Below are 20,299 nucleotides of genomic sequence, written 5' to 3'. Positions count from 1 at the left end.
AGTGAACAAGTGTATAACCACCTCAACATTGAACAAGACACTGAACAGTTCCCAAGGTTGCATGAGGATTTGATATCAAACATAAGCGTAGATACTGTCTGTTCATATATGGTATCTCCTGGTGAATCATAACCTGTTTTGAAAGCAACTTAGAGAGGGAATTTCAACATTTCAACCTATAGTTAGTCTTCAGATCTCATCAGAACAAAGGTCATCTGACTAAAGTTGCCTAGAAACTGTGGCATTTTAAGACCTCATATAAGGCAATCCTGTAAGCAATTCATTCAAGGTTACTTCAAGACAGAGTCTATAGTGTATACCGGGCTGATCGGTTAGTCGAACAGTTCTGGTGGGGTATTGTGTGGAGAAGGTGGTCACACTTAATATACAAGAGTATTCCTAGACAAAGCAAGTAATGCAAAATCAGCCGCTCTGTTCCTGAGACAGTCTCGTAGGGGTAAATAGATTACTCAGAAAGCAGCACACCTTTGACAGGGAGATGCAACTGGGAGTGCAGATGAGGCCTCCGGTTAAATATTCCCTTAGCAATGTTCCTCATGTTAGTTTCTCCATGACCTGGTATTATAGTCCCCTGTTTGTGCACTTACCCCATTTTGAGAGTAAGGCCCAAAAATATCTTTAACTCCTCAAGTGAAGTGGGAATCCACTGGTGTCCACTAGAATGAGGCCAGCCCTAGAGTGCCTCCATGCTCCCTCAGAAATTGTTCAGCTCAACATTTGTTTGCTGCATGATTTCCTCAAGGAAGTCAACATCCAAAAAGAGATGGACGTAGTCAGTTGGCAAAAAATTGGCTGCATCAACTTTACATCTAGCGTCGCCAGTGAATGGCGGAATTTAGGGCTGAACTAAATTGGGGGGCTGCCAAGAGAGCACTCTGTCTGTGCTCGCCGCTGCACATGCCCACTCTCTGGGTTGGTTTACCCTCTTACGGTTGCTTCGATGTACAGTGTGCTTGCGAAGGGACGTGCTGTCATCATGTCTCTCAGAATCACTGAAAAACAAACCATCTGATGGAACTCAGCCAACGGAAAAATCTCTTCCAGATTCTGCTCCAGTTTCTTCTCCCTTAGATGCTATCTCAGTATCTGCCGTCTCATTCTCTTATCCTGACTCCGAGCTGTCCTCCGTAACCAGAGTTTGGGCCTGGGCAGCAGTCCTCCTGCGAGACGCAATCTCTGCTGACTGGCTGAAGCCTTCCTTCAAAAACACTGTCCTATGTAGCAGGCAGAAGTATTATTCTAAATTAGTCAGTGGGTCTGTGCGTCCGTGATTTGTGTGCAAAAGTAAATAAACACACACTTCTCTTTTCAATGAATATGCAGGTTCTCTAAAGACTGTACAAAAAGACCGTATACTTCACCTTGCCATATACCCAAAACCACAGCATATGTTTTTTATTGCTTATGCTAAATGTTATTGTTGGGGGGACATGCTGGGCCTTTGCCAGTATAAAAGTAATTTCCCCTAAACTATGAATCTACCTTTTGATCTTAAGCACACATTCACACTATGGGCAGGCATGCTACTTGTGAAAACTCCGTACTATCACGAGGGTCAATGGAATTATGCGGCAGGAGATCACCAAAGGGGTTGACCAAATTATGCAGAATGAAACGGCAAATTATGCAGCATAATGCATCACTTTTTTTATAGTACAACTTTATCATTTTATGATTTTCAACCATACTAATACTGTCTGGGCAAACATTTCACCTATCAACCAAATGCAGAAATGAGAAACTGAAATAACGGTCCAACCTTCCACTGCATGCAAATACATATTGCCACCTCTCAATCAATCAATATATTTATAGAGCACACTACTCACCCGCGAGGGTCTCCAGGCGCTGAAGGGAGGGGGGGGGGAAGCTACTGCTCGAATAGCCAGGTCTTGAGGTGTCTCCTGAAGGTGAGATGGTCCTGGGTCAGTCGTAGGTGTGCGGGGGGGGGTTCCATGTCTTGGCGGCCAGGTAGGAGATTGATCTTCCTCCGCTGGTTGTTCTGCGAATCCGTGGGGTGAGGCTGGCCGAGCGGAGCTGGCGGGTAGGAGTTTAGAACGAGAGGCGGTTGTTGAGGTATACGGGGCCCATGTCGTGGAGTGCTTTGTGTGCGTGGGTGAGGAGCCTGAACGTGATCCTCTTGCTGACGGGGAGCCAGTGTAGGTTTCTCAGGTGGGTAGATATGTGACTGTGGCGAGGGATGTCGAGGATGAGTCGGGCGGAGGCGTTCTGCATGTGCTGGAGTAGTTTCTGAAGTTTGGCTGTGGTTCCTGCGAAAAGGGCGTTCCCGTAGTCCAGTCGGCTGGTGACGAGGGCCTGGGTGACTGTCTTTCTGGCTTTCGGTGAGGATCCACCGGAAGATCTTACGGAGCATGCGCGGGGTGTTGAAGCATGAGGATGAGATGGCGTTGACTTGTTTGCTCATCGTCAACCTTCAATTGAAACATTACAATCCAGCTACCCTACCTTTAACTCCTCTCCCTCCCTACTGTGGTGCTCAACGTGTTTCCTAGTCTCCAGTCCCTTGTGACTTTCCCGCTGTAGTGCCCTTTTTGTGCGGAGTTTATTTGTAACGAAACCCTTGCTTGATAAATATTTTTTGATTTTTACATATAAGGCACTATTACCATGGAATTCTTTGCCCCACTACTTTGTCATCACTGGTGCCCCTCTGTAAATTGCCTACCTACTACTTTATCCACCCACCATCAGTACTCATGCGTGTGCCTCTGCAGCCCTTATCCTTCAGCTCCTAGATTTTGTACTTTCACATTAAGCAGAAAATAACGGTTTTGTGCTACTTTGTCTGCAGTGTGTGTACCACAAAAGTGATTTTTACACCTGGTGAAGCCTTCATAGGGCAGAGACTGCAGATACTCTCTCCTTCCTGCCACGTCTCCATTTTCCTTTCCCCACAGTCTTGCACAATTTAACTGTAGAAAGACTGGTATGATGAGGGACAGAGGAAAAGATGTGAAATATGGTAGTATAGAAGAAAACGGGACCCATGACCAAGCCTTGTGGTGCCTCTTAGCAAAAAGGAACAAGAAATACTAGTCAAGAAATGAAAGCGGCTGGTGAAATTGGGAAAGCTACTGTTACTTGAAGAGACTATTTCTTGTAAGCTGCATATTCATTGCAAATGTATTGCCCTAATTAATGCTTGAATTAGAAAAAAGTGGGATCCATACCTGTGCATGCTAACATCTTTTTTGTGTATTCAGTGGATCGCCAATCCTTCAAATGATATGTTTGCAGACGCAGTATCAACAGTGATCTTGGAAGTCCAATCAAATCCCAAAATACATAAAGGTAACCCTGTTTAAATTGTTTTGTAATTCATGCATAAAATGATGTATAGTTCTACGTGTCTTAAAGGTGCTGCTATAATAAGAGTCAGAAGTTCTACAAACTATGAACTGTTCTTTCATCAAGTTAAAAATTCTTCCGATCCAAGTAGGAAAGTCAGTTACATCCTAACTTTAAACAAGATGAACAGTTAATTCAAGTCTAGGTGAAAGCTAAATTTCAAGTGTTAGGCATAACGTTTTTCCTCCCATCGATTAACACCCCTCCCCCCCACTTACCCCTTGTGTTTTTAGTTTCATTTCTCGGTATCAACTGTGCCCTCACTCCTTTAAAAGTGATTATTTGTCCTCTAGGTGTAGAAATTTCCATCCCTCAAAAGGCCCCTTCAGTGTGGCCATGGGCAATCTGTATGGTTCGTTGCTACCCATGTGCTATTTCTTCTGTATGTTACTCAAGGTTACAAACAGCTTTTCAGTGTGTAAAACTATTGACATTGATAGTACTCATTTTCGATAGTGTTAGCCAATTCAGGCTTCCTTTTCATAAACTTGCTTTCATAGATGACAAAACATATGTGCACCACAATTTTTTTCAAGTTTTCATAAATGTTAATAACTACAACAAAACCGCACCCCCTATTCCAAGAGACATTTGGCATGGTCTGGACTGAAGCTTTATGACAATCCTAGATCAAAATACCTCTGATATACAATTTGATAGTTTACATTTCTCGCTCTGTGCAACAAACTTATAACTTATGTAGGTCAGGTTTTAGTGAACATATTTGTGTGTAACACATTCACATTGGCAAATGATACATGGGTACCAGACCTTGTCAAAGAACATTCCCCGTTCAGTGATACAGTGATAGTGTCATGCAAACCTTAGCATTTTTCAACTAAAATCAAGCTTGGCATGTCCTTTCTTTATCCGCTTTGTGACTCATGGGCTCGAATTTCACTGAGGTGTGGTCCAGGAGCGCCACTCTGTTATGCCTGGAGGTAGAGGACGATTTGAAAATTTGAGATTATGTTTTATGTTTCAACCTGTGATCCTTGGCACATTTAAGATGGGTCTTTTGCAGTGCCACCACATCATAGCGTTGGTCAAGTAAGTATTTCCAGTTTGTGGTGCTAAGCTTGGGGAGTTCAAGCCCTATGCATTGCAGGTAAGTGTCAAAGTAACCATGGCCTAAAACCTAGTCTTGGTCTGCGTTTCATGGGTGTTTAGGTCGCCTGCCACTCCACATCTGTCTGAAGTCTAGTACATCTTCCCTGCTCCCTCAGATGACAGGAGTACACATGCATGTGTAACACCCAGACCCCCCCCCTCCTCCTGATTGTTAAACTTTAACAAAAAGAGCAGCGAGACAGCGTGTCCTCAATGCAAGAAAGTGTCTATGCGTCTTTGCGTACTACTAGGTGGTTGGCCGGTGCAGCTTACGCATCTCATCATGTAGCTTTTGAGTTTAGGGGAGTAGCTGTGATTAAGTGACAATAATAGCATACCAACATTTTGATCTATAAAGAGCCAGTAAGCGGAGAGATATTTGGTACTGCCAATACATTGCACCTTTCTGCCTGGTCGCCATCCACCGCCGGTACCTTCTAGCCAAAGGGTGCACCAGTAGCCATTCAGTTCAACAAGAGCTACGGTCTTCGGTGCATTATGAAGACCTCCGTTCTAGATATCCCCTTTAGACTTGAGCCCTGCACTGTGAGTCAATGTGTCTTACAATATCAGGGCGACATTGAGAAAACCAGGGGTTAGGGATCAGTTAGTGTTCTCTAGAGAGGTGTTCGGGGAACTGTTGTCCGTCTGCAGCTCTGGGATCAGAATACCTAGGAGCTTCATGGCCTCTGATAGTTCTGTCACATTGCGAGACTTATCCTATAGCTCAAAGGCAAATTGATATCTGATACTGTCTTGCCTCCGTTTGTCTGTCACTTGACTAAATTGTAGCCATCTCGCAAGCATGGCAGGGGCTCCTGAAATAAGGCACATGTTGCACCCTGAAATGCAATTTCCTCAACCCCAGGTGCCGCACAGAGGATGGCTTCTTTGGTTTTGAAGGAGCGAGGTTTTAATGAGGACATTTCAGGATCCCTTCCTGTCACCTAATGATTTTAGACTGGCATGGTGGACTCTGTCCAGCTTTATTTTTATCACAATCTTCCCGGGAGCTCCGCCAATAGGCCAACAATGAACGCCTTCCGGTCGATGCTCTCTATTCCCGCAACCAAGTTGCAGATTGGTATGTTGTCGTGACTGGACCTGTTCTCAAAGACTTTGTGTTTCAAGATCGATGCTTGGAGCAGGGTACGCAGGTTCTGTGTAATTTCCACCAGCTGGGCAGTACGAGTGTCCAATTTAGTAGACTTCGTCTCCATGTCCAACACCCTGGTCCCAACCATATTCACACCTAGTTGCAGTGAAGCCATTTTAACATTGAGGTCTGACCTCAATGTATCGAGTAAAGAGGTTAGGTCCACTTTCAATTCCTCTCGAAGATCCTTTTTAAGGACCTGGAGGAAAGACAGCAGATTGTCCCTCGTGAGTGCCATTGTGTAATTCTTTGACTATTCCTGTGGGCTTGCCTTTGCTTCTGCTGGTGTCAAATAGCTGGAGACCCTGTCTTTTTTGTTGTCTTTTAGGGTGCTTAAGACCAACCGCAGTCTCTTGCTGTGAGGCGATTGTCGTGCTCCTCCATGCCATGTCAGAAGCTAAGTCTTGCGGTGTATGGGCAGAGCTCGTTGAGGCCAGGATATCTCTTGGGGGGGCAGTCCCAGTGAAGTGGTACCACTCGCACCACGTCTGTGTGCCAAGAGTTCAGCTAGGGTGCTGCCAATGTCATGCATCCCACCACCCCAGCTGTTAGGGTGTTAGCCGCTCGTCCAAGGTGCTCTTCAGGACGATATAAAATAGCTGCGCAGGAACTGCTGGAGCCCCCTACATGGCAGCATTGAAACTTAGACTTATTTGGTCATGAGCATGGCTCTAGTGTAGGCCACAGAGCACACCCTGCCGAGATTGCCCGCTTGTCACCAGACTTACAGCACCAATTGCTGGGGGAAGTGTGTGCCACGCATCAGCATCCCATAGGTTTCTGCTCTGGATGTAATGGGAGGTGCACAATGAAGCCAGGGTTAATTTTCAGCCTATGTAATATGTTGATGAGGCCCTCATGTCTGCCATTTTAGTGTCTGGCAAGGCGAGCAACAGAAGCCTTTCTTGGCAATGGGCTCTCAATCCACCCTAACAGTTGTGTCCGCTTCACAGCTCCCTAAGCAGGGGCATTCTCCCCAGGTGATAACGGCAGCCAATCTAAGACATTAGGCATTTTCCTCCAGCGGGCCTCTGCGACGGGTGTCCCGTAAGCACCTTCTTTGATTCAGGCACCAGTCTCAATCGGCCTCACAACACGGTGGAGGCACCCCGGGTCCCACGGGCCCCCCTGTCTCCAAGTATGTTGCAGCAGCAATAGTGATTGTGTTGGCCGTTCAGGAGTTGTGCGCCGCTTCCCCTGGAGCACTGCTTCATCCCTACGAATTAGCTGTTGGTGGTTATTGGAGGAGGTCGGCAGTGTCGTACTCTTGTTCTTTGGGGCAGAGAGTGGATGTACTGGCAGCTCCACGTTACAACACTCACTGGTGCTTCTGCAGTCTTCGCAGGGATTCAATCCTTCCAGTGCCCTGATGGTGCCTTGCGGAAACCCTATGGCCCGCCAAGGGTAGCAGCTTAGAGCCCAGACCCACTTTCCTCCTACTCGCAGCTTTGTTGACCGGATCGGTGTATGTCAGCTGGACGCAGGGATCAGCAAACACCCCAGGCCACAGCAGAGGGGTTTCCTCACACAATCTTGACTGGTTCAGCCAAGAATAGGGCTTTGTGGCATGCAGTGGAGCCATAACTGACTACATTCGCTCAGCCGTCTTGGCAGGCCCCCAGCCACCTCAAATTATTATTAAATTTATTTTATATTTAGCACCCTACCTTGTTGGCTACCCAGGCCTTCCTTAGGGGGTAATTGTTTAATATTAAAAAGGGAAGTGTGGACTTGGCAAGAGGATTTATTTTTCCATGTCAAGTTGGCAGGCGCCAGACTAGAATGGGATGACAGGCATACAATCTGGTTTTTACCATGTCAATGTAGCAGTGGCACACTTAAGTACCACAGTTCACTAGTGACATTTAACGTACTAGCCTGGGCACCACCTGTACCATATACTAGGGACTTGAAGGTAAGTTAAATTTGCCAATGGTACACAACTTTGAGAGGTCCGAGGACATCCACTGGGGCCTGGGCAGCAGGTGTCAGTGCACTACAGAGTTGAAAAACCATCAGCATGAGTTCAAAATTTGGGGGGGGATGAACAAACGGGCACTTTCCCGTAGTGTATGACCTATAGAATTGTATGCTGTATCAGTATGCACCTTATGTTGCAGTGTGGATGCTCTTTTCCACTGTCCACATTAATATTCATGCTGTGCTTGTGGCATTAGCATGTGTTCAATGTATCATGTTGTTCTTGATGATTATCTCCGCAGTGTCCATTCTGTGTTTTTCTAAATCCAGGTTCGTAAAAATCGAGCATACTACTGACCTTTAGATTTAAGTGTGAGAATGTTTCAGTTAAAGAAAAGTTTATTAAATAAAGAGAAAAAGAAAACAATCTACAATGTCATTAAATGTAAACAATGACACATATCATGTAGGAATTAAGGAGTAAAAAGAACAAATAAGAGGAAAAAGAATAACCGTTAGAAAGGATATGTTAGCTGGTGAAGTTAATATAAAACAGCCTACATATTCAATACAAAGTCTATCAATAAATACAACTAATATCTATATTATAATAATAATAATAATAAAACCATTTATAAAGCGCCTGGTTACACAAAGCACTGTGTCCCCGCGCTATGAATGCTGGTAACCCCCAAGTAGCAGTTGACATAAGCTGAGAGAAATAACAAAATCCAGCTAAAGATAATTAAATACATGGGAAAAGGTAGGTTTTAAGTTTCAGGCGGAATCTCACTTCTGAAGGTTCCATGCGGAGTTCAATGGGGAGCTCATTCCAGTATTTGCGTGCTAAATACCTGAATGAGTGACCCCCAATTCTCGCCTTACGGATACGAGGAAACTTGCAAAGCATAGTTCCAAGTGATCTCAAATTGCGTTTAGGGCAGTAACTAGTCAGAAGCTTTTGCAGATACGCTGGGCCTTTCCCTTGGACAATGCGATGTGCGATACATAGCGTTTTGAACCTAATACGTTCCTTAATAGGGAGCCAGTGCAGCAATGATAGGGCCTGTTTCCCTGATGCTCTCCGGGGCAAATTCAGCACCAAGCGTGCAGCGGCATTTTGCACACACTGCAGCTGATGGAGCCCATTCTTACTTAGGACTGTGAGCAAGGAATTGCCTTAATCAAGATGGGGCGTGACTAAAGCATGGATTAAAGTTTTCCTAGTACTAATAGGCAGGAGATCTAGCACTTTACGTAAAGTTTTAAGAATGCCATAGCATCTTCCTGACACCTTGCCAACGTGTTGTTTAAGAGATAAGCTTGAGTCTAGCAAAACCCCTAGGTTCTTAACCGTCTCCGAAGGAGAAGGTATCGGTCCAAGTTCAGATGGCCACCACGCTGTTGACCAGATAGATGGAATTTTTCCGACTATCAGCAGCTCAGTCTTTTCCCCATTTAGGCGAAGACCATTCTCATTCATCCACCTTGCCACCGCCGAAAGGCAGGAGGAAAAGTTGATTGCAGCATCATCCTGTCCCTGAGTAAGTGTGACCATCAGTTGGGTATCGTCAGCGTATGTCACGATATCTACTCCAAAAGATTCCACAATGTGAGCCAGGGGTCCCATGTAAATATTCAATAATGTCGGGCTCAGACTTGAGCCCTGTGGGACCCCATGCCTCAACTGCCGAGGGGAGGATTTGAATGGGGGACAATGAACTTGGAAACTTCTGTTCTTAAGAAAGGAGCCTAACCATTTTAAGGCCGATCCTTCCACTCCAATTCCTGAGAGGCGAGACAGCAGCGTGGCGTGCGAAACAGTGTCAAATGCCGCACTCTGGTCTAATAATACCAACGCCGCTGTCTGCCCCTCATCCGCTATTTGCCTCAGACATTCCGTGGAAAAGAGGATCGCCGATTCAGTAGAATGGTTAGCTCTAAACCCCGACTGAGTGGGGTGTAGGAGGTGCCCCTCCTCAAGATATTCCATAAGTTGTGCATTGGCTATTTTCTCCACCACTTTCATGCAAAATGGGAGGAGAGAGATGTCGCGTAGGTTCTGTAGCTGGGAGATATGCAGGTTAGACTTCTTTTTCAGCGGAATAACCTGAGCTCTTTTCCACACATAGAGTACGTGGCACTCCAGAAAAGACAGGGTAGCCATGTGACTGATGTGATCTATTATGCCATCCAGAACACCCTTAAGGCATTTCGGCGGAGCTGTGTCGTTGGGAGATCCAGACTGAATACTATTTGCAATGCTCAGCATTGCCTATCTTTCAGGGGTTTTGAAGCACGATAGGTGAGAGCAAGTGCCTAAGCTCTGACTCTTTTCGGCTTGTTTTTGCAGTGCCTCTGTCCCTACTGTAAAAGAAGCATAGATGTTTTCCAATTTGTTAACAAAGTATTCTGCCATAGACTCACACAGTTCATTAGAACAGGTGTCTTGTGCCATTAATCTTGTGGGGACTGTGAGTTCTTTGTATATGGCAAATAATTCTTTAGTTGGATTGTCTGCCATTTCTATTCTTGCTTTAAAGAATGCTCCCTTTGCTGCTCTGACAAGTTTATGGTATTTTGTCAATTCTGACTTATAATGCAATTTACACTCGATGTTGTAATTTTTTCGCCAGCTACGTTCTAAAGTTTTACATTTAGCTTTGGTCTCAATAAGCTCTTTGCTGAACCATGGAGCCGATTTGAACCTTCTGGCGGCGGGCTTATTTATCCATGGCGCAACTGTGTCCAAGGCATCAGCTGTCCATTCTTCATACCCTCTCCATGCCTCCTGCAAGGTGTAACTCTGGGGCGGCATCTTGCTCATCAGGGCAATCCTATATGCTTTTGGACTGAACTTTTTCCAGTCCCTACGCTTATGTGGTAGGGGCTTTCTTCCCTCCGGTTCGCGGGAATGACATATCACCTCAAACGGAATCAAACAGTGATCCGACCATGGAATTCTAATCGGGGGGGGGGGGGGGGGGAGACTTTCATTCCTTCCCAATTTGCAAAAATGGGGTCCAGAAGATGACCCAATTGGTGAGTAGGTAAGAGTGATTGTAATTTCAACGATAGGGATTCTAATGTATCCACAACTGCTTGCGCCTCCCTGCAGTCTGCATCCTCAAAATGCAGATTTAAATCCCCCAGAATGAGCAGCTTCTTGTAGCACAGCGCCGGCAGGGTGGCCAATTCTGATAAATTATCACAAAACTGTGAAGTCCCACCCGGTAGGCGATAAATCAAAAATCCATTAACATTTTTAGGGGAGATGGTTATCGTAAAAGATCCTGCCTCGCTATTTACCAGCTTAGCTTGCTCAAGAGTACATGTCATCTCCCTTTTATGAATCAGCGCGAGCCCTCCCCCTCTCTGACGCCCCCTGTCCACATTTAGTAGACAGTATCCAGATGGAATAGCTTCTAGCATTTCTGGCGAGGACGCTTCATCCAACCAAGTCTCTGTTAAAAACAGTACATCCAGCCTATGGTCTACTAAAAGCTCGTATATTTCTAATTTATGTTTCCTCATTGAGCGGCAATTGAGCAGCATCATCCTTACTTCATCTATTTCCTGCCCCCTATCTCTAGGGTTTTGGGGGTCCCAGGAACAGTACCCACAACGTAGTAATCGAGTATCAGGCTGCAGATTATGCACGCACCTTTGTTCAGTCTTCGGGCAGAGACGAAGTAGCTGATCTGTGGTATATTGTAATCTATCCACCCTACTGCTCTCAACTACCAGGGGTACTGGCCCCCGGCCCCGTCCGGCCGCAGACGGGCTTGCCTTAGGCGCGCCCGCTGCGCGTGTCCGCTGCGCGGCCTGGAAGGTGCTCCGCTCATGAGCAAGCAGGGGTGGGAGTGGCCAACTGCTAGAGCGTCGATCCCGGGCTACCCCCAAGATGGCGGCCAAAGCTAGCTCTACCCGAAACAGCCCCTAAATCGGCTGTAGGGAGAGCGAGCATAAAAAGATGGGAGCGCGGTGAAAGGAGCGTCCTTCCAAGTACATTTAAAGCCAACGAGGTCAGTGGCAACAGGTCAAATGTTACAATGCACAAAACAGTATTTAAAAGCACAAACACAATATCGCTTTTTTAAAATTGCCAATCTCCCGGCTTTTCGCCAGACAGGAGGTTTTACGCGCAGCAATCAATCTGTGCGCGGGGTGGGGACGGTCTTTTAAGTGCAACCAGGGGTGGGAGTGGCCAACTGCTAGAGCGTCGATCCCGGGCTACCCCCAAGATGGCGGCCAAAGCTAGCTCTACCCGAAACCGCACCTAAATCGGCTGTAGGGAGAGCGAGCATGAAAAGATGGGAGCGCGGTTAAAGGAGCGTCCTTCCCAGTACATTTAAAGCCAACGAGGTCAGTGGCAACAGGTCAAATGTTACAATGCACAAAACAATATTTAAAAGCACAAACACAACATCGCTTTTTAAAATTTCCAATCTCCCGGCTTTTCGCCAGACAGGAGGTTTTACGCGCAGCTAGAGCTATATATGAGTAAACATAGAGATAAGAATTCAGTATAAATACATAGATAAGATCTATATACTGGAATATTCGAGGGGCTTTAACTTCAATTGATGGGTGATCAAAAGCAGAGGATTGCGGAACTGTGTCTTTGTAAATTATGACGTGACCAAATAACGTCTCTTCGTATAGCTAAGGTCAGCGGATGGACATAAACTCTGTCTATTTGATGCTTGGAGCAAATATGATAATACCATGCGTGAAAAGAAATAACCGAGATGACCTTCTGATTCTTGGTAATTTGTTGAAAAGCAACTGCCTGTAACAAGTCAATGTCAACATTATAAGTAGAATATTTCCAGTTGTCCAATAAACTTCCCAAAATACATTTGAAAAGGAAAATAACATTTGTGGGAAAAATAGTGTATTTGCTTCCATACTTTGAGCCCGAACTCATGTGTGCGAGAGCAAGAGAATACCATGTGATGTAGGTCTGTCGAGGGTGATTTACAAGACCAACAATTAGTCGTATTGTTGGGATTCACTTTGTGTAATGTTAAGTCTATGATATCTAAAAAGTAATGTTTGCACAAGGTTTGCAACCCCAGAGGATTTACGAATTTAGGTTACATTTTCGTCCAGGTTTGAATTGACCAAACAATGTTGAAATCCTTTTCCCCTTGTAGTTCTATTTGAGTTTTTTCTCTTAAAGTGGAAACAATGGGCGCGATAATGGTCTTCTACAGAATGAAGGCATTGGAAGACATACCTATGGGCAATACCAATTGACTATGGGATCTATCTAACTGTTTGGAAGATGAGCGGGACTGTATTGTCTGTGAGAACTTCTCTTAGCGAGGCAAACTAGTGAACAAAGGAATTAGGTAGATGAAAACAAGACTGAGCTTGATGAAATGTTATGCAGGTATTTTTATCAACACGCTGTTTAACTCAAGACATTTCTGTCTTCAGGCCTTCTCAAAAAAAGTCCTCCCTGTAATCAATCTTATTTAACTGATTATATCAAAGAAAGGACTCTAGATTGTCATCAGAATTAAAATACATGGGTTGATTTAAGGAAAGAGCGCTGTGATCTGCATGAAAATTAGTAAGGTGGACCCCACCAAATTATTTAGGGAGCTGTAATTTAGAAAGACATCTGAGGATGTTTATCATGGCGTAAAAACTTAGAAAGAATATTGTTAATTGTTTTAAAATAATGGCTCGGAATCTGCAGCAGGAAATGAAACCGAATAAAAAGAATAGGCACAATCATCATTTTAATTTAATCTAACCTGCCCCACCAACATAAAAAAAGGATTCCATCTAGATGTTGAAGACGTTTTTGATAATATTGGTTTTAAAATTAATTGAATGTGTCTTTGATATTATCTGAAAACCATAGCACTTGAATTTCATTTTCTGAGGGGTTCATGCAAAGTTGATGGACTCAAAAGTATTTGTAACAAACTTTTTGAAGAGGTAGAAATTATCTGGATTAAACGTTTATCCTGAGATTGCAGCAAATGTATCCACTCCTAAGAAATGCTGGGATCGATTAGGTCCGATTAGAGATGAACTCCAACTTGGCAGCATATGCTGATAATATTCTGATCTGCTTATTCCCATATTGAAATCCCACGGTATTCGGAGTGTCTGAAGTAAGAAAGGTTCCAATAGCAGGATAAACAACAATGGGGAAAGATGACAAACCTGTCTAACGCCTCTATTCAGGGCGAAAGAAGAGAATATCAATCCATTTGCAAACATAGCAGTCGGCGAGGATATAATAAAGAATCTAAATTAGGCAATTGATACCAAATCCAAACTATCTGAGCAGGTGAAAAATAAATGACCTACTCAGTCTCTCAAATCATTTTCTGCATCAAGAAAAATAGCTGCCAAAGAATATTTATATTTACAGGATTTACTTAAAATATTGAAAAATAATCTGGTATTATCCAATAAATTACGACTTTCTTATAAAACCTGTTTGTTTACGGCCTATCAGCTTTGGTACCAGAGTTTTAAGTCGTAATCCAGCTTGTTTTGCAAAAAAGTTTGTGATCCATGTTGGCCAAAGAAATTGGTCTATAATTTTTACATAGCGTAAGATCTTTACCTTCCTTGAGGATTAAACAAATGAGCGTATCATGGAGTGTTCCTTCAGCATGTATTTTTTTTTTTTTTTTTTTTTTTTTTTTTTTTTTTTTTTAATGAAGAAGGAAAATAATGTAAACAATTGGGGGAGAAGTGATTTAGAGAACTGGAGATTACATTCTATGAAAATTCATCTGGGCCTGGGGTGTTCCCTTTTTGAAATCAAATTCATTGCTGAAAGTGTTTCTGTAATTTCATCTAATAAAAGGGAAAAATCCGAACCAGACAGCTTTGTTTAGTTTGAGATCTGAATCGTTTATGGATGATGAAAGGAATAAAAGGAACTTTGGATTGTCTATCCATAAATCGCTCTACAACTAGATTACAATCCCCTCCTAGAATTAAGTAATCTTTTGATGGACATTCATTTATTGGAAATATGAGACCAAGAATTCTTGGCTGTTTGTGTATGTGCATATATGTACTAAATATCATGAAAGGGATTTTGTTTGAGCAGTTTAACAATGCGCCAACGTTCCTTCATATCACAATCTGTAGAGACTAGTGGGACATCCAGAGACTTTTTGCAAAGGACACCACCACAGTTTTTCTGATTTGAGCCATGGAAGGAAAATACTTAGCCTAGCCATGATCGAGCACGTTTGTTAATCTCACTTTGAACAAGATGTGTTTCTTGTAGAAGAGCCCCATCAGATTCCAGCATCGCCAGATGGGATAGTACACATTGATGCTTCAGATGAGGTTATTCGTAAAGTCATAACCCTACAACTTCAACTCTAATATAGATAGCATATGTGATTAAAGATGTAATAGAACAAATCAAGTCAGATAGAAAAGAATTTGGGAAGAAAGAAGTGGTTAGAAAATAAGGAAGAGTAAAACGTAGAAGCAAAAAAGGCCGAATCGGCTTTCTGAAAACATAAAATAACATATAACCCATACCTAGAGTAAAGACCACAAAAAGATGGTGAAATCACCTGAGGAACACGACACACCAGATCTCAGGACATAACCGAGAGAAAGTCTGTCCACATGGTTGGGGTTTAGGAACTTTCCATCTGGATGAAATCGCATACTAAGCGGAGGAGAATGGGAAAAAAAGAACAATTAAAGTAAGGTGGAGGTGGTAGAGTTGTGTTTTGCAGCGTGGGTCCTTTTCTGGATTTACATGCTGTGCATTCTGCCATCTAGTGGTTGGGTCAGGAATTGTCTGTTTTTTATTTATTTTATTTTTTGGGGTCGCTGTTGACCACCATTTGGTGCCAGGTACGTCCCCTGTGTAACGTCATACGGTATCCTGGAGGTCGGCGTGCGTGGTAACCATCTTCTGATTCTTTTTTTCGCCGTTGGGTCTGGAAGCAAGTCGGGAAGCACCGAAGAATTTTTCAGATTTTTCCCAAAAACATCAAGAAACCTGAAGAATCACCGCAAAGCTCATCTCTCATTGACATAGGTGGAAAGAAGATCACAGTTCTGGCGAAGCTCCGGGGCAGATACCACAGATTACCTCAGCGGTCCACAAATGGCGAGGTAGGGGACATGGAAAATACCCCTTTCAAGTTTTGTCCCAAGTGCCACCATAAATACGCTCAACGCTACCCGCACAATGTCTGTAACTTTGCCTACCTGAAGACCACCAGGACAAAAACTGCGAGGTCTGTGCGGAGATCCTGCCGAAAACTCTAAGAACCCGTCGTAAGCAGAGACCAGGCCCACTACGGCACAATGTCGCAGACAACAAAGAAGATGCCCCTCCGAGATCTGGGTTTCTCCAGCGACAAGGACGAACACAGAAGGCCAGCAGAATCGACGCACGAGGGGTTGGACGTCGAAATTCAAGAAGGGGACTCTGAAAAGGCCTGCGCCCAGAAAAAGACGAGCGAGCCAACGAAGAAGACTGATAAGGTAAGACACCATACACCTCTGTCAGAACCGAAGGGCCACGAACATAAGGGGCAACCCAAGGCAGCCCCGACGCCAATCAAAAAGGCGATCGAAGGTCAGCTGCGATTGAAAGAGCCCCATGGAACCCAACTGAAGGTTACAGAGGAGGTAAGATCGCAGAAGATGCCGAAACCAAGGGTCCAAGCCGAACTCGCGAAGAAGAGCGCCACGCCGTCTAAGTCGGACGTAGGCGCAAGCAAGAAGAGAAAATCCCGACGCCGAGGGGGTTTTCTAGGTCGAAAAGAATAGAAAAAGGCTCAAAGAGGAGATGCCAGCGATTCTTCAGAAGAAGAAAGAGTTTGACGAATCCCTAAAGGATTTTTGAACCCCCAAAACTCTTGTCTTCGAACTAAAGAACGCTCCGGTCGCTGAACCAGAGAACATCGACACCGAAGAGGCAGAAGATGCCAAGGGAGGAGAAGACTATCTCTTCGAATCACCTCTCACCCCATAGCCTCAAGACGAACCCGAGGAGTACGAAGACCTTCCTGACTAGGAAGAAATCTCAGAAAATTTCGAGGATACATGGAACGAATTAGACACAGAAAGCCCAGAGGAGGAGATATGCAGTTATCCTGCGAACTCTTCGCCGCTAGACGACAACCTTTTACAATGGCATAGCCAGGAGAACAGCAGACCATTTTGGAGTCACCCTCGACGAAGAGAAAAAAAGACACATGTTTCCTATTAGAAACCCTGGCTTCTGCCACTAAGGGAGTTCAGTACCTACTTATGCTTCCCCGTATCCTGGCTCAAGGCAAAGAAGCCTTCAAGTCATGATCCTCAAGCAAGGGAATAACACCCAGAGTGGAGAAAAAGTACAAAGTCTCCTCGAAGGACCCTAAGTACATTCAGGGGACCAGAGTGCCAGACTCTACCATTGCCACCACAGCCAGAAGGAGAGCCACTGAAGTCTCCAATACCGGGCCTCCTCCAGGAAAGGTAAGTAAAAGAATGGACATGGTAGGGAGGAAAATGGAAAAGGAGGCATGGGAAGACATAGAAGAGCTTCTTAACAAGCTCCCACAAGAAGGCAAAAAGAGAGCAAAATCAATTGTCCAGGAAGGCAAGAACATAGCAAATTCTTGCCTTAAGTCAGCTCTTGACGCAGCAGACACTGCTGGCAGGCAAATGTGCACATGTATCCTCCCGAGAAGGACCTGCCTTGCTCAGAAAATCCGGATTCAAGCAGGAAGTTCAAACTTCAGTCAACAGACCATTCACGGGAGATGCACTCTTTGGAAAAGAAGGCAGTGAATCTCTGCAACAGATTAAAAAAGATAACAGCAGGTCCGATGTACACATTGTGTAAATTATGTACACCCTTCCATGCAGCGCCGCCGGACCCCAGGGATGTCGGCTAAAGGGCTGTGTTGACAATATAACGTTGAGAAGCAATTATAAATGATGTGGCCGGCCCCAGGGGTTGTAGGCCAAAAGCTGTGTTACTCCAGAAGTGTGCAATAAAGGTCTTTCAAAAAAAAATAACAGCAAGGGCGATGGAAGCCCTACAGCATAGAGGATCCTTTAAAAGAGGTGATTTCAATGGCAAAAAACCCACTGGAAAAGGCGCGTTGGCCAGGGGCAGCAAATGGCACAACAGTCACAAAGTCTAGGCTCGGCACAGCAAACTGGGCAGCAGTCAAGCTACCAAGGTGGCAGCAACATCAGAAGCAGCCTTTTCGCACAAGAGGCAGAGGCCAAACTTCAAGAGGAAGAGGAAACTGCTCCAACTGACTCGTTTGCAAAAAAGGACCCACACAAAACACCAGTGGGGGGAAGAATATACTTCTTCTTCAAACAATGGCAAAATATCACAACGGACAATTGAATATTACATTTGGTAAAATACGGGTATTGCATAGAACTGACAGAGACCACCGGCAAACACACCAAGTGCATGAAAAATTCTTTCAATCGGAACAAACATTGCTAAAAGCATGCAATCTTTTTTTTGCTAAAACAGGAGTGGTTTGCAGGAAACTACCCTCCATACATCCTAGTACCCAAACAGGATCTGTCTCTAAGACCAATCCTGGACCTACAGTTCATATTAAAACAACGCTTCAAAATGTGTACCCTGCAAGAAATATTACCACAGATACAAAAGGGGATTACTTGGCAACCATAGACCTCAAAGACGCCTACTTGCATATCCCTATGAACAAAAGACACAAAGTACCTGTGATTCCTACACAACGGAACACATTATCAATTCAAGATACTTCCATTTGGAATAAAATCTGCACCATGTGTCGTCACAAAGTGCCTGGCAGCAGTGGCAGCGCATCTGAGAAAGGAAGGATTCCATGTCTATCCCTATCTAGGCGACTGGCTCATAAGAGCACACTCAAAACAAGCATGCCGCACTCATTTTCAAACAGCTGTACAAACGCTTCAAAAACTGGGTTTTTCAATAAACCACAAAAATCATCCACTAATCCAGTAAGGGAAAAAACTTTCCTAGGAGCAAGATTAAACTCCATATGTGCGGAACCATATCCCACTGATTGCTCACGCTCGCCTACACATGCGCCCATTCCAGGAATTGCTTACCGACAGCTTGTCTCAGGCCACAGGAAGTTGGGAAGATCTAGTGGTTGTTACATAAAGGGTGCAGGCATAGATACAATGGTGGGCATCCAACAACATAGCACAGGGGAGACCTTTCAAAAACCCAACTCCATCTGTGACAATCACCACGGACGCATCCCTCAACGGTTGGGGAGCACACTTCAACCAGCTCAAAGTACATGGTTAATGGAATGTACCGGATTCCATAAAACACATCAACTGTCTGGAGATTAAGACTGTCTTTCTAGCGCTGAAGGCATTCCAAAAACACATTCAGGGCAAAACTGTGCTGATCCAGACAGACGATACCACAACCATGTTCTACCTCAAAAAACAGGCAGGTACGAAGTCCTTTCCACTGAGCAAACTAGCACAGGACATCTGGCATTGGGCACTGGCTCAGGAGATCAACCTACAAACTGTGCATTTTGCCAGGAGTAGACAACATTACAGCGGATCAGCTGAGTAGACAGAACAACTACTCTCACGAATGGTAGTTGAAACAGTCAGCAGTTCGATACCTGTTCAATCGCTGGGGAACTCCAGTGGTAGATCTGTTTGTAACAATGCAGAACAAGAAATGCCAGTCCTTTGCCTCAAGGTTTCCACATACCTGTCAAAGGGGAATGCACTTTCACTCAACTGGTCACAGATATTTGCTTACACTTTTCCACCGATACCCCTAATACAAAAAGTACTAGAAAAAACAAAAAACACGGGAACAAGCATGATTTTCATTGCCCCTCAATGGCCAAGGCAAACATGGTACTCAACCTTACTGGAACTATCCAAAGGGACAATAAGTAACAAAGCAGACCAGCATCTGCAACAGGGCCACATTTTTCACCCGGAAACAGCGTCACTGCACCTAGCTGCTTGGCGCCTGAATACATAGAATTTGGTCACCTCAAACTGCATCTAAGAACTCTGGACATTCTAAAAGAGGCAAGGAAGCAATCGACAAGAAAATGCTACACAGCAAAATGGAAGAGATACACCACATGGTGCACTGCTAACAATCCGAGGGGTTCAATCAACACGCAGGAGACAGTAATCACTTATCTAACTCATCTCCTGGACATCAACGTCCACTACTCAAGCATAAAGGTGCACCTAGCTGCCATCGTAGCATATACAAGAGGGAGAGCATGCAAACGTTTCTTCACAATGCCTCTAATTAAGACATTCTTTGAAGGAACAAAAAGGATTGCCCCACCGAAGGCAGCTCCTGTACCCACATGGTGTCTAAATACAGTGCTTTCACAACTAATGACCAAACCCTTTGAACTGCCATTACTTCCCTATGGAGAGTGAGTTATAGGCTCTAACAATACAATAACCATACCTACAAATTCATAAAGACAAGGTGATTTTGAAAATGAACCCACACTTTGTACCAAAGGTAGTATCAAAATACCACTTGGATCAAAATATTCTCCTGCTGATTTTTATCAAAAATCCAAGGACTAAAGCAGAAAAAAGTCTCCATACCCTGGATGTAAGGAGAGCGTTACTGTACTATTTACAAAAAACAGAACAAATACACAAAACAAACAATTGTTTGTCGCATACGCCCACACCAACACAGGATCACCAGTCATAAAGGCAACA

At 44.4% G+C, this 20,299-nt stretch overlaps 1 protein-coding gene across 1 annotated transcript in view; it reads left to right on the top strand.

Moving 5' to 3' along the window:
- Positions 1-20,299, top strand: part of CPSF3 (cleavage and polyadenylation specific factor 3) — a 244,970-nt gene that overhangs the window by 187,488 nt on the left and 37,183 nt on the right. The window contains exon 15 of the mRNA XM_078647825.1: positions 3,246-3,333. Within this exon, the coding sequence (XP_078503951.1) occupies positions 3,246-3,333 (88 nt within the window). The remainder of the gene's footprint in view (positions 1-3,245; positions 3,334-20,299) is intronic.

The sequence above is a fragment of the Lissotriton helveticus genome, chromosome 6 (assembly GCF_964261635.1).
Source record: "Lissotriton helveticus chromosome 6, aLisHel1.1, whole genome shotgun sequence".
Classification (NCBI taxonomy): Eukaryota; Metazoa; Chordata; class Amphibia; order Caudata; family Salamandridae; genus Lissotriton; species Lissotriton helveticus.
The sequence above is the reverse complement of the archived record's forward strand: the minus strand, read 5'-3'. Positions and strand labels throughout refer to the sequence as shown.